Source organism: Dreissena polymorpha, chromosome 3 (genome assembly GCF_020536995.1).
Source record: "Dreissena polymorpha isolate Duluth1 chromosome 3, UMN_Dpol_1.0, whole genome shotgun sequence".
NCBI classification, from domain to species: domain Eukaryota; kingdom Metazoa; phylum Mollusca; class Bivalvia; order Myida; family Dreissenidae; genus Dreissena; species Dreissena polymorpha.
The window spans coordinates 14,972,670-14,987,457 of NC_068357.1; the positions used below are offsets into that span (position 1 = coordinate 14,972,670).

General features: G+C 34.3%; 1 protein-coding gene across 2 annotated transcripts in view; it reads left to right on the top strand.

Annotated features, from left to right (window-relative positions):
- The window catches only part of LOC127873063 (polypeptide N-acetylgalactosaminyltransferase 2-like), a 38,510-nt gene extending 25,035 nt beyond the window's left edge, over nucleotides 1-13,475 (top strand). For both annotated transcript variants that reach the window (XM_052416644.1, XM_052416645.1), the window contains 3 exons: nucleotides 3,787-3,913; nucleotides 4,804-4,923; nucleotides 6,083-13,475. In XM_052416644.1, the coding sequence (XP_052272604.1) occupies nucleotides 3,787-3,913; nucleotides 4,804-4,923; nucleotides 6,083-6,235 (400 nt within the window). In that variant the 3' untranslated portion in view covers nucleotides 6,236-13,475. The remainder of the gene's footprint in view (nucleotides 1-3,786; nucleotides 3,914-4,803; nucleotides 4,924-6,082) is intronic.
- Nucleotides 13,476-14,788: the final 1,313 nt, after the last annotated feature.

Consider the following 14,788-nt stretch of genomic DNA (forward strand, 5'->3'; position numbering starts at 1 on the left):
CCCTGCCCACATATGTCACACCCACCCAAAATTGCCTTTTACTATAACTTCTTCATTTCTACACCAATTCACTTCTAATTGATGATGAACTTCTCTTATGACAATACGGTCAATCTCAGCTATGCATGGCCCCATTACCAACCCTGGGGCACACCTAGGTCAAACATTCGGCGTGGGGATACGCGTCGGCCTCTGCCGCGCCATTTCTAGTTTAAACATGAATCCTAGTTTGTAAATACCCCCCAACTTGATTTTTATCATTTCTTAAAACATAATTGAAGTTTTTTAAACATAAATCCTAGTTTTCAAATACCCCCCACCTTGATTTTTATCATTTCTATGAATATAATTAGAGTTTTTTAAAGATGAAAACTTGTTTGTCAATACCCCCCATTTTGATTTTTATTATCCCCGCGGAAAAAGGGGAGGGGATATAGTAATAGTCTCCGTCTGTCCGTCTGTGCGACCGTCTGTCTGTCCGTCCGAAACTTTGTCCGGAGCATAACTCTAAATCTACTGAAGGGATTTACTTGAAACTTTAAATATAAACAGATGGCAAGTATGAGAAGTGCAGTGACTAAGAACCATAACTATATCTACCTTAGTTTTTGAATTATTTCCCTTTATTTTATTTCATAGTAAATTTTTGTCCGGAGCATAACTCTAAATCTATTGAAGGGATTTACTTGAAACTTTGAATATAAACAGATGGCAAGTAGGAGAAGTGCAGTGACTAAGAATCATAACTCTATCTACCTTAGTTTTTGAATTATCTCCCTTTATTTAATTTCATAGTAAATTTTGTACAAAGCATATCTCTAAATCTTCTGAAGGGATTTACTTGAAACTTGATATGTAAACAGATGGCAAGTAGGAGAAGTGCAGTGACTAAGAACCATAACTCTATCAACCTTAGTTTTTGAATTATCTCCCTTTATGTAATTTCAAAGTAAATTTTTGTCCGGAGCATAACTCTATATCTACTGAAGGGATATACTTGAAACTAGAAATATAAACAGATGGCAACAAGGAGATGTGCAGTGAACATGAACCATAACTCTATCAGCCGTAGTTTTTTAATGACCTCCCTTTTTCATTTCCATAAATTTTATTCTCTACAGCATAACTCCAACACTATATAACTAATTGATCCTTGAAATATAAATAGATGACACAGGTGCCATGTTTTACAAATATTATTCTTCTTTCTAAAACAAATTTTCTCATACAAGCAAACACATTTTGGCGGGGATTTGGCACTACTGTGACAAGCTCTTGTTATTTCTTAGGACATAATTTAAGTTTGGTAAAGCATGAATCGTAGTGTGTAAATACCCCCCACACACCTCTTGATTTGTATCATTTCTAAGAACATAATTGAAGTTTTTAAAGCATGAATCCTAGTTCTAAATACCCCCACCTTAATTTTTAGCTCAACTGTTTTCGGAGAAAACCCGAGCTTTTGTACAAGCCAGCTCGCCGTCCGCCGTAGGCGTCGTGCTAAAACCTTAACATTGGCCATAACTTATTAAATATTGAAGATAGCAACTTGATATTTGGCATGCATGTGTATCTCATGGAGCTGCACATTTTGAGTGGTAAAATTTCAAGGTGAACATCATCCTTCAAGGTCTAGGGTCGAAAAAACAAAGTCAAGTGAAGTAATAAGCTTTAAATGTACATAGTATTCTGACCTGCCCACGTATATATTTTTTTTAATAAATCAAAGCGGCGCAGTAGGCGGCATTGTGTTTCTGACAAAAATATTGTGGTAAAATGTCAACGTCAAGGTCATCCTCTAAGGTCTACGTTAAAAAATACACATTTAAGGGAAGTAATAAGCTTTAAAGGGAGATAATTATTCAATATTGGCACTTTATATATTTGGCATGCATGTGTATCTCATGGAGCTGCACATTTTGAGTGGTGAATCTACACAGTAGTGGCTTTTAATTATTTGCAACTAAAAATAGAGATTTGTTAGAGACAATTATTTTCAAGGGAAGTAATTTATATAATTATAAATCTCATATTATATATTTCCTTACCAAGAATTGAAGTTCTTTTCACAGTTACTGTGCAGATTTATTATTTAGATTATTTATAACTCAAATGATTGATTTGTCAAAGTTTTTTTTTTTAATGATATAATTATCATTTCTTTCATGTAATGTGTTGTTAATAGTAGTGTTCATTATATACCTGTGGACTTATGTCCATAGATACATGATGAACTCTGGCTATGATCTCTTTGATAAACCACAGGCCTTGGCTGTCAGTGATGTCTGACTTGGTCTCTTTTGACTCCCCCCCCCCTTGGATTGGACAAAATCCAAGGGAAGTAATAAGCTTTAAAGGGAGATGATTTCTATACCTGCCAAATGATAAATAGAAATTTTATTTCAAAGTGGGGCAGGATGGGGCATTGTGTTTCTGACGAACACATCTCTTGTTGGGTCACTAGGTCAAAGGTCAAGGTCACTGTGACCTCTAAAAGAAAAAAAAAAATTCTGACAAGCTTTCGCAGCGGACGAGTCGCACCCGTTATGCGGTGCTCTTGTTATCATTTTTTAGAACATAATTTAAGTTTTTAAAAGATGAAAACTAGTTTTAAATACCCCCCACTTTGATTTTTAGCAAGGCTGTTTTCGGAGAAAACCCGTGCTATTGTCATAGCCCGGTCGTCCGCCGTCCGACGTATGCGTCGTGCTAAAACCTTAACATTGGCTCTAAAATCAAAGTGCTTCCACCTACAACTTTGAAACTTCATATGTAGATGCACCTTGATGAGTTCCACACGCCACACCCATTTTTGGGTCACTAGGTCAAAGGTCAAGGTCACTGTGACCTCTAATATCAAACTTTAACATAAGCTCTAAAATCAAAGTGCTTCCACCTACAACTTTGAAACTTCATATGTAGTTGCACCATGATGAGTTTTACATGCCACACCCATTTTTGGGTCACTAGGTCAAAGGTCAAGGTCACTTTGACCTCTAATATAAAACTTTAATAACACAAATCTTAACATTGCCTCTAAAATCAAAGTGCTTCCACCTACAACTTTGAAACTTCATATGTAGATGCATCTTGATGAGTTCTACACGCCACACCCATTTTCGGTCACTAGGTCAAAAGTCAAGGTCACTGTGACCTCTAAAAAAAAAAAAAAAAAAAAAATTTTGACAAGCTTTCGCAGCCGAGCGTGGCACCCGTTATGCGGTGCTCTTGTTATCATTTCTTAGAACATAATTTAAGTTTTTAAACCACCCACCTTGATTTTTAGCATTCCTTAGATTCTTAGAACATAATTGATTTTTTATGTCCCCCACCACTATAGTGGGGGACATATTGTTTTTGTCCTGTCCGTTGGTTTGTTTGTTTGTTTGTTTGCCCCAACTTTAACATTTTGCAATAACTTTTGCAATATTGAAGATAGCAACTTCATATTTGGCATGCATGTGTATCTCATGGAGCTGAACATTTTGAGTGGTGAAAGGTCAAGGTCATCCTTCAAGGTCAAAGGTCACCACAAAAAAATCAAAGCGGCGCAGAAGGGGACATAGTGTTTCTGACAAACACATTTCTTGTTTAAAACATGAATCCTAGTTTGTAACACCCCCCGCCTTGATTCAAGCAAGACAGTTGTCAGTGACTTGGTACAGTTAAATTGGTTAAACAGTGAATCTGGAACAGTTTGACAATTGGGGAAACACTCGGCTGATAATCTTATAAAGCCTGAATGTATGCATATGGTTGCTACATTGTCCTCTACATTTATATCAGAGTTCCTAAGAAAGATGACCAGGCATTTGGCAGCATTATGCAGGGCCAGATGTGTATTGACACGATGGGCCACTTTGCAGATGGAATCTTAGGAGTGTTTCCATGTCATCATACAGGTGGAAATCAGGTAGAACTTTCAACTATTACATATATGGAGCAGTTTGTTGTTATCATTAGATCAGGCCTTTTCCGCTCCATTTTGGGAAAACGCAGCACTGGAATTTTGGAAAATTCTCGTCGTGAAAAACCCCATTTTTGGGAAAAAATTAATTGCAAAACTGGCTCAATTGGGAAAAATAATCACATGTAAATAGTGTTTCTTATATTTCAAAGAAGCCGTTAACTGGTAATTAACGACTATTTTGATAACATATTATTAAAATTTTAGAAAATAATATGAACCTGTGTGATAAGTGCAGGTTTTTTTATCTGATTTGGGGGAAAGGGCCTGGCCTTTTTTTAGGGGAAAAAAAATGCGTGAAATGCCGGATTATGGGAAAAATAAGGAAAGTCTTAAATAATCAATTTAACATATTTTACTGTTTTAAAACAAATTCAAGGCAACAGATAATTTAATTATGCAATATTTTTCTATTTTCTACACTGGATCAGGTTAACTTATATATTTTAAGGTTTTGTGAAAAGAACTTCAATTGTTGGGAATTGGGAATTTTTTTTAATTGGGAAAAAAACAACCAGATTTGCATTGGAAATGGGGCCGATATTCGGACCCGTGGCATAGGGCGGAAAAGGCCTGTAGATTCTACATGGACTTTGATGTATATTCTAGTAATTTTGAAACACTTTTGGGGATTGTTGGTATTTTGTGTTTGATCAGTTTGTTTGATTCTTTTAATTGTGTTAAAAATTTATGGTAAAAATATTGATGTGGATGACAAAAAAACATGATATAAAAAAATGTCTCAACTGGGGTAAATAAAAGAGCAGCTTTCAAATTGGAAGTGAATGTAGTTACTTAAAATACTTGACATTGAATAAGAACAATCTCTATTGTAGGAGTTTTCCATGACTGCTACTGGAGCGATACGTCATCTTGACCTTTGCTTGACCTTGGGCAGTCAGGACCCAGGGGCAGTTCTCAAGCTGTTTCAATGTACTCCAGATAACACATTACAGGTAGGAGACTTTTTTGTTTATAGCCCCATTCCCCAGTATTTTTTTTAACTTGGCAGTAATTGTGTCTTTTTGGCATGTAAGTGACCAAAATAACAGAAATAAAAACACACATTTAAATCAGTTTAATAATAATAATTTAGTTAATGTGGATGATATGAGCCTTGTTATGGGAAAATTGGACTAAATGCATGTGTGTAAAGTGTTGCCCAAAGATTAGCCTGTGCAGTCCACACAATTTGGAATGACACTTAATGCACATTCATTAAGCCCAGTCTTCCCAGAACAAGGCTAACATGTACAGAAAACTCGAAGTTCCATTCCCACTTGGCACTTTTAAACATAAATAGAATCATTAGTATTTCTCACACATGAAAAAGTGTTTAGTGAAAAAATGTGTTTCAGCTCAGTTCTTTGAATTACCAGTCGTATTTTAACCTAGTTGTTTGATCTTCATATTTAACCTTATCTGTTTTACTTTCATATTTCAGCTTATCTGTTTTACTTTCATATTTCACCTCAGCTATTTGAATACCATATTTCAGCTCAATTATTTGACCTGCATATTTCAGCTCAGTTCTTTGACCTTTATCAATTATGTCTTGAATATAATCTGCACCTATAAATAATAATCTTTATAAAATAAAATCAAAATTTGTGAGAAAAAGCTTTAATTTTCAGAAGACCTGTTTTCAGGAAAAATTCTCCAGTACATATGTTGCAACGGATTTAAAACTGTACCATGGCTATCTCTGTATATATGTACATATTCTGGTTCAATTCATTCTCTCATAATCCTGTACAATCTCGATTCTCATATCAAAAGCAAAATCTGGCCAATATTGGCAAAACATTTTTTAAGGATTTTCCTGAATACAAACTATCATCATTTATTGTAAGTACATATATAAAATGAATTGTGGACACGTGCAAATCATGTTACCGGTATGTGATGTACATGCATAGAGATTTGGGAGGATTTATCTATAATAACCAATAAGGAAGTTATTTATATCAAGATTTAATGCATTTTGTACTATTTGCCTTTTTAGTTTGAGAGTTTGCAAGGTCAATTTTTAAAATCTCATTTTACGAGATGCCCATTTAATTTAGTACTGTGATGTACTTATTGCAGCTCAGTTCTTTGACGTACATATTTCAGCTTTGGGAAAAAATGGAGAGTGGGACAATGCTACGCAGTAAGTACCATAGTATGTGTGTGGACAGTGCAGAGGTGCAAGGTAAAGGGCTGGTTGCCAATCCTTGTGATCATCAGTCGCCCAGTCAGAAGTGGACGTTCAGCATGTCAACTTGACGTTGACCTACATAGCTTATCGTAGGAGAAAAAACAAGGGCATTTAGGTATTGGGTTATCTGGTTGTGTGTTCACCAAACTGATTTTTTCAGATTTTTTGTTTGCCTATTAAGGATCAAACGAATTTAAATCTGTTTTGTTTTTCTTGGTTGGGTTAATAAGACTTGCTTGATCACCTTTAAAAATGCCATGACATCTTGCAAATACAAAACAATACAACAGCATCACTGTTCAAACCGTAATGTTAATAAAAGCTTACAGATTTGCATTATTCCTTAAAACTTAGGAATGTTATTTAACCAAAGGTGCATCATTTGGACTTTGCTTATGTATAGTACAGATTTAACCCATTTATGCCTAGCATCTAGGAAAAAGGCCTTGGCAAACAGCGTAGACCCAGATCAGATGCCGCATGATGCGGCGTATCAGGGCCTGCGCTGTTTGCTTAAAGGAATTTCTGTAAGAAATATTCTAAATATAGAAATAAAAATACTAGACATCCCTAATTTTGGAAATAAATTGATCCAATTTAGAAAGATGGGAGAGTCCACTAGGCATAAATGGGTTAAATATCTACCAGTATTCTGTTTTTACTGATCATCACTTACTTTTATCCAGAAGTTCTTCAGGAACATTCTTGTATTATTTTGTGAAAAGTTGAAACAATATTTTACGAAATTACATGTTGTTCACCAATTTTTCCCAGTATTTTGGGAATGGTGCAAGGTTAACATTGGAATAGAATAATTTGGATTCAGAATCTTATCTCTTTTATTGAGAGTCTACCAGAATGGATTTAACATTTGATGGAAATTATGTTCCATTTGTTCTCTATCTTGTTCTTTATTGTTTTGAGGATGTTTCTTAAAATGTACAGATAGATGTATTAAAGCACAATTCTGAGGATCATTTAGATAAATTGGTTCTGTTGGAACGTTTATCGGTGGTAATTAATACTTCAACATTGGTACAATTCAATTGTTAACAGTAAAGGGGAGAGATGTCTTATAATTATTGTAAATTCAAACAACCTGAAAAATTGTCTGATTCATATAAATTATGTTTCGCAGTAAAAAAGCTGCTTTTTAATTTATTTATTTTAATTTGGTTGTGTGTGAATTAGGAGACATTCCATAGAATGTTTCAAAATAAATAGTAATTGTGCAAATGTATTGGTTTAAAAAACATATACATGTGTTCAAACTCTAAGCATTTACCGTCTAAAACATTAACTTACGGTTTTAACGTTTATGTACATACATATGTGTAATATATTTGTGAAGCAATAATGAAGCTATGACATTGTAGTTTAGATGCTAGATTTTATACTTTTAGGACCTTGTCTCAAATTGTGTCATATTTAAGCATTTTAAACTTTTATTCATGTTTTAGTTTTGATTCATGTTATTTTAAGTCAGCATTTGCATCCAGTCAATTTTGAAGGGGTGTTTCATAGAGCAATCAGGGTGGGTGGGGGAGTGGCTTAAAGTCTCCTCTGTCATTTTCGTTAACAAGTACGTATTTCACATTTGCTTTGCCTTAAATTTATTGCATGTTCAGTTGCTGATTAATGCTCAACACAGAATTTAGAGATGTAAGGTGTTAGAAGACAGATGCCAACATTTAAGGATGTTGGTGCTGTAAGCTATTTTTCCCCTGGAAGATGCATGTTAACTCTTTCAGTGCATGAACCGAATTATGAAGGCCTTTGCAAACAGTTTGGATCCAGGTGAGACACCACAGAACGTGGCATCTCATCAGGATCCAAACTGTTTGCTTTTCTGATAGTATTCTTTGAATTTTTTTTAGAAAAAATGCTAATTTTAGAAATTCAGCAGACGACATTTTAGCAGACGACAGATTTCCCAGCATGCAAAGGGTTAAACAACTGATGTTGTAAATTGTTACTCAGCTTCAAACTGCTCAAGATTCTTAGAGCGTTCTTTGAATACTTTTATATAAAACATTCTATTTTGATATACATGACAAGAAATGTCCATTAAAATGGGGTAAATCATATTTGAAATGTTGTTTTTGTTTTTGTAGAAATATTTACTTATCATATAAATGCAGCCTTGTTAATATTGATTGAAGCATATGAGTTGTAAATATTATTTTTGCTCATGTCTAACAATAATAGCAGATATATAATTTCAGATCTCATATTATCCATAAATGAACCAATATATTATTGTTTTCTTTGTAAGAAGTATTATTTTGCTTGTTTGAATAGAATACATACGCTTTATTGAATCTACGACAATATTTTGTAAATTGTCTTTTTTCCAAAGTGAACATGTGTCTCCAAAATTATAACAGGAAACACTGTGATTCGAAACAGTTTGAGTTGCTGTAAATATGGGTGCTTATGTTTAATTTTTAGCATTTTTATTTTGAATGCCTAAATTAATTTCATGCATATGCTGCTACTGTTATTTTGCTTCGTTTCTGGACAATCATTTATCATAATTTGAGTCGTGTTCTGAGAAAACTGGGCATAATGCATGTCCGTAAAGTGTCGTCCCAGATTAGCCTGTGCAGTCCACACAGCCTAATCAGGGACGACACTTTCCGCTTTTATGACATTTTTCGTTTAAATGAAGTCCCTTATTAGCAAAAATCCAATTTAGGCAGAAAGTGTCGTCCCTAATCTGGGACAGCACTTTGTGCACATGCATTATGCCCAGTTTTATCAGAACTCGACTCATTTTGTTTGAATAGTGGTTAACTGCTGCACCTTTTTAGCTAACCTGAGCACAACGTGCTCATGGTGAGCTTTTGTGATCACCTTTTGTCCGTCGTCCGTTGTCCGTCGTGCGTTGTGCGACGTCAACATTTGCATTGTTCACTCTCTAGAGGCCACATTTATTGTCCAATCTTCATGAAATTTGGTCAGAAGATTGGTTTGAATGATATCTTGGATGAGTTCGAAAATGGTTACGTTTGCTTGAAAAACAAGGCTGCCAAGGGGCGGGGCATTTTTTCTTAAATGGCTATATATGGCTATAGCAAAATTTGTTAACACTTTGGAGGCCACATTTATTGTCCGATCCTCATGAAACTTGGTCAGAAGATTCATCCCAATGATATCTTGGACGAGTTTGAAAATGATGTCCGTTTGTAGAAAAACATTATTCCTTATATTGCTATAGTAAAACCTTGTTAACACTCTAGAGGCCACATTTATTTTCCGATCTTCATGAAACTTGCTCAGATGATTTGTCCCAATGATATCTTGGATGAGTTCAAAAATGGTAACCTTGGCTTGAAAAATGTGGCTGCCAAGGGGCGGGGCATTTTTCCTAATATGGCTATATATGGCTATAGTAAAATCTTGTTAACTTTCTAGTTTGCTCAATCTTCATGAACTTTGGTCAGAACATTGGTTTCCTGTGTAGTAAAGTTTGGTTTTATTATGTCAATATTATGTGACATTAACTGTGTTGTGTAATTTTTCATAACACAGAATTTTCATAGTTAACATAACTGTTTTAGTCATTACCACTTATGATAAGCCTTTCAACTAATAGATAACTGAAAGAAAGACAACATGTACATGATTTAACAGTATTTATGCAGTATTTATCTCCCTTGTTTAACCTGGTTCAGTAATCTATTTTTAGTTCTGCTCTGGAATTTGGGAAGATATTGATCATTGATAAATGCACTTTTCTGAGGGAAAATTGACTACTCTGCCATTGATCTCTTCTGACCTGTATAAAATAAGCTGTTTTGGCTGATTTAAACACCTCTTGATGCTTTCTTGAAAAGTTAACAGCTCTTGAAAAAGGTTGGAATTTTGAAATAATTAAACTCTAAATTATTTTTAACACCAGCAGCAAGACATTTTGGCATTATTATCTAAATTATTCTTATTATTTAAATTATTTTTATTTGGCATTTTCTAAATTAGAAAGACTCTATTCTATTTGAATAACTGTAGTAAATTTTTCTTATTTTTACATTTGATTCACTGAAGTTTCCTAATCTCCATAAATATTGTTCTTTAGATAAAATAAGACCTATTTTGTAAACTAGATTTTTGAAGCACTTTCTAGACTTACAGTAACTTATATTTATATCACTTTTTTTTTACAGATTTTGAACTTCTTTTTACATTCATTAAGGTATTTGCTGTATGTTGTTCATTTTTGTAATGATACTTAGATTCTTTAGACTTGGCTTGTACCAGTTCTTAATTTTCTGTCATTGTTCTTCATTTTCCGAGTTCTTGGAATGAAAATTAGTTATTTTTGTTAAAGCTGCCTTGGTTTTGTCTTATAAATAAATTCTTTGAGTGTATTTAGGCGTCCCTGACTGAACGCCTTTAGTAAATTGAATTACAACCAGTCAGTATATTCATCCTGACCGGAAATAAGAGTTTGTCAAATAAATATTTCCGCATTACATAAGTGCTTACAAAGTTACATAACTTGTAACCGTCCTGTGACCGGTTCATTTGCGTAAGCAAAGGAGACCGCACTACCACACCTGGATAGGACAGTTGAGTTAGATAATGGTTTGGATCGGTAAAAAAACATGGCCGCCAGGGGGGGGGGTCTTTTTCCTTATATTTATATAGTAAAAAAGCTTGTGAACACTCTAGAAGTCACATGTTTTGCCTAATCATCATAAAATTTTGTCAAAACATTAGTTATGTGGTTGTCTCGGACGAGTTTTAAAATGGTCATGATCAGTGAAAAAACATGGCCGCCAGGGAGTGGGGCAGTTTTCTTTATATGTATATAGTGACAACATGTGAACAGTCTAGAAGACACATTTTTTTCCCAATCTTCATGAAATTTGGACATATCTTGGAAGAGTTAAAATAAGGTTCAGGTCTGTTAAAAAAACATGGCCGCCAAGGGGCCATTTGTTGTTCATTCTTCATGGTTAGAACATTTGTTCCATTGCTATCTTGAGCTGCAAAGAACAGGTCATTTCTTTTTATCTCAGGTGAGCAACTTTGGGCCTTTCAGGCCCTCTTGTTTTAACAACTGCTGTTATTGTGGAATTATTTTTTTAATGAAAGTTTTTAATTGTTTTGCATTTATTAAGTATAGCACTATGTATATTTTTGTATACAGAATTTATTATTAATTTATGTCATTTTGTTACCAAACTTTTTTGACTGGTTGAAAAAGAAAAGTGTTTGTTTGGCTTTTATGCATTTTGATGGACCTTGTTATTACTTTTTTCAATTCAACTTTTGTTATCGTATATTTATTTGATCTTTGAACTTCTACCGTGTCAAATCCATTTTGTTTGCTCAATGCGTGTTGTATAGGTTGTAATCTGTACCTGCAGTATTACCGGTATTATGTTGTATGTTGATATGGCAACGAAAGTCTTGATTCGTCCTCCATAATCCTTTTTTACCAAGTCTTAGATTAAAGTTTAGACTTAGGTACATTATTAAAGTATAGACTTATACTGGAGAATAAAGAATAGACTTTGGCTTAAAGAGTAATTTGATGCATTCCCAAGTATAATATCATTTTGAAATATGCTTTATATGGATTATTAAAATTGTTTTTCATAGATAGTGGTTTAATCAGAATTGGTCAGTACCAAATATAATCCAATGAAGTTCATTTTTCTAACAGAATAGTTTCAGGGATATCTTCTATACTTCCAAAGAAGTAATTCTAACAATGCTCATGTGAAAATTGACCAGTATGCTATACCTCTACATAAAGCACACAGTCCCAAAGTTGCAAAAGACAATCGGGGTGCTTCTGTCGACGTCCATTATATGAAACTTTTTTTTACTCTTTGACTCATTTATGCATAGCATCTAGAAAAAAGGCCTTGGCAAACAGCGTAGACCCAGATGAGACGCCGCATCATGCCACATCTCATCTGGGTCTGCGCTGTTTGCTTAAAAAAATTCTGTAAGAAATATTCTAAATATAGAAATAAATATACTAGACATTCTTAATTTTGGAAATAAATTGATCCAATTTAGAAGGATGGGAGAGTCCACTAGGCATAAATGGGTTAATATAACTTATTCTCATGCGGGTAATAGCTACTTACATTATACTTTGTTAAGCTGGTACCAAAAATCGAAACAACTTAGAGTGCTCAGTGTTATTCAATACTTGTACTTAATTGCAGAGTTTGCTTTATTTTGTGTGTTGATAATGAAACAGTACTGTTGTATGTGATATAGATATGTTTAGCAGATACCCCAGATTGGCACTTAAATTATCACTGTCCGTTACATTGTTCTGTCACTGGTCTTGTTTGAAATCTCATATTTCAGTCTCCATGGCATATATTTGTAATGTTTATAGATTTTTTGTCTAGTCATTCATGTTATCCACATATTTTTATCAGTATTGTTACACTTGTGGTTTATTGGGTATTTGTGTCTTGTTCTGAGAAAACTGGGCTTAATTCATGTGCGTTAGGTGTCGTCCCAGATTAGCCTGTGCAGTCCACACATGCTAATCAGGGAAGACACTTTTCGCTTTTATGGTATTTTTAGTTTCAAGGAAGTCCCTCCTTACCGAAAATCAAGTTTAGGCAGAAAGTGTTGTCCCTGATTAGCCTGTGCGGACTGCACAGGCTAATCTGGGACGATACTTTACGCACATGTATTATGCCCAGTTTTATCAGAACAAGACACATTTTAATGGATTGATTCTTGTTCTGGGAAGACTATGTAATACAGAAGCGTTAGGTGTCGTTACAGATTAGCCTGTGCAGTCGGCACTGCCTAATCAGTGACGTCACTTTCCGCATTAACTTATTTTCGTTAAGGAAAAGCTGCCTTTAAATGAAAAATTCTATAAAAGTGGAAGTTTGTCCCAGAATAACCTGTGGGGACTGCACATGTGCACACGCATTAAGCCCAGTTTTCACAGCAACAGGCTCTATTGAATGAAAATTACTGAAAATGTACATTTGAAATGAAATTCGTTTTATTAATTTTAAATTTTATTATTTTACTATTTAAATTTAAGCTTTAACAGCACAGCGTGCATTTTAAGAAAAGATTTAATAAATATCGCTGCTATAATGTGTAAAGCAGAGTTGTGTTAGTGCTCATGTTTTTCTTCCTTTTTTTTACAATAAAATGTTCATTGATTTTCAGATATATATCTTTCATGTTGGATGTAATATATTCCATTAATTTGCAATATTTTTATATAATGTTTGCCTTGTGTTTGTGACCTTATTGCTAGGTTATGTTTGTTAAATATACTATCAATGAAAGACGGTAAAGGGTAAATCTGTGTTGCTTTTACTTTCACTCTACATTACTGGACATTTCCTCCTTCCAAAGGTGTTTAGATCTTCACTCACACTATTGCAAAAATCCAAATGAATGTGCCATTTCAAAATTAACCTCTCAGATGTATTCTATTAAGTACTGCAGTCCTTTAGAAAATCAAATTAAATTTTAGACCTTGTTTACTAGATTAAAGTTTTAAAGGCTTCATTTCCAACCCTTAAATACTGATGAGCAGCAAACAGCATACAACCTGAACAGACTGCGAGGTACTCACATGCTGATCTGGTTTTATGCCTTTTTCAGTTGCTGAGCAGGAAATGGTTAATGTAAGCAATACAAGTTTGCGCTCTGTCTGTAAATATTCTAGTCTTTACAGTCAGGTAAGTCAAATGTGTTAGCAATTTGTACTGCTTTGACTTTTGTTAAAAGTGTAATCAATCAGAAACTATGTGCCTAAAGTGTATAAGGTGTTCTTTGAGAAGTCCCATACAGTTAATGGCTTTTCATTTGAGTTGTTATATGAATCAGTTTCCAAAGACGGATGATACATTATACAAATATGAGGCTAAAACTTCTTACGAGACCCTTTTTCTGTCTTTATCAGCAATTACAAAAGACATCTAAAAACAACTTGGTGGAAAGTAAAATCTTGCAAAAATTGGATTTATAGTGTAAACACTGTGTCAGTAATAAATCTTTTTGCTAAATTTATCAAAGAAAAGCGTTATTATCTACTCTTTATTTTAGCTATTTTTTTATGACCAATAATAAACTAACAAAGATTTCACATGGAGTGCGGAGTGTAAGAATATACTGCATACATTATTTGTTGAATCAATGAATTTTTTTGGGAAAATTGTCATTTTCTGCCAAAATTTTGAAGTCCCTTAAACATGTGATATGACTATATGTAACATCAAACTGGTATAACAGGCTCAAAATGGTGGTATAGGATTATTATGCCACTGATTACACATAGCTTAAATTTGCTGTTGGGCACCGTATGTATACACTGCTAACTATTTGAGACGTGTTCTGAGAAAACTGGGAATAATGCATGAGCGTAAAGTGTCATCCCAGATTAGCCTGTGTAGTCCACACAGTACGTTCCGACACTTTCCACTTTTATGACATTTTTCGTTTAAATTAAGTCACTTCTTAGCAAAAATCCAATTTAGGCGGAAAGTGTCGTCCCTGATCTGGGGCGACTCTTTACACACATGCGTTATGCCCAGTTTTCTCAGAACGCGACTGATTTGAGCTGAATTCTGGGAAAACTGGGCTTCGTGCATGTCTTAAAGTGTCGTCTC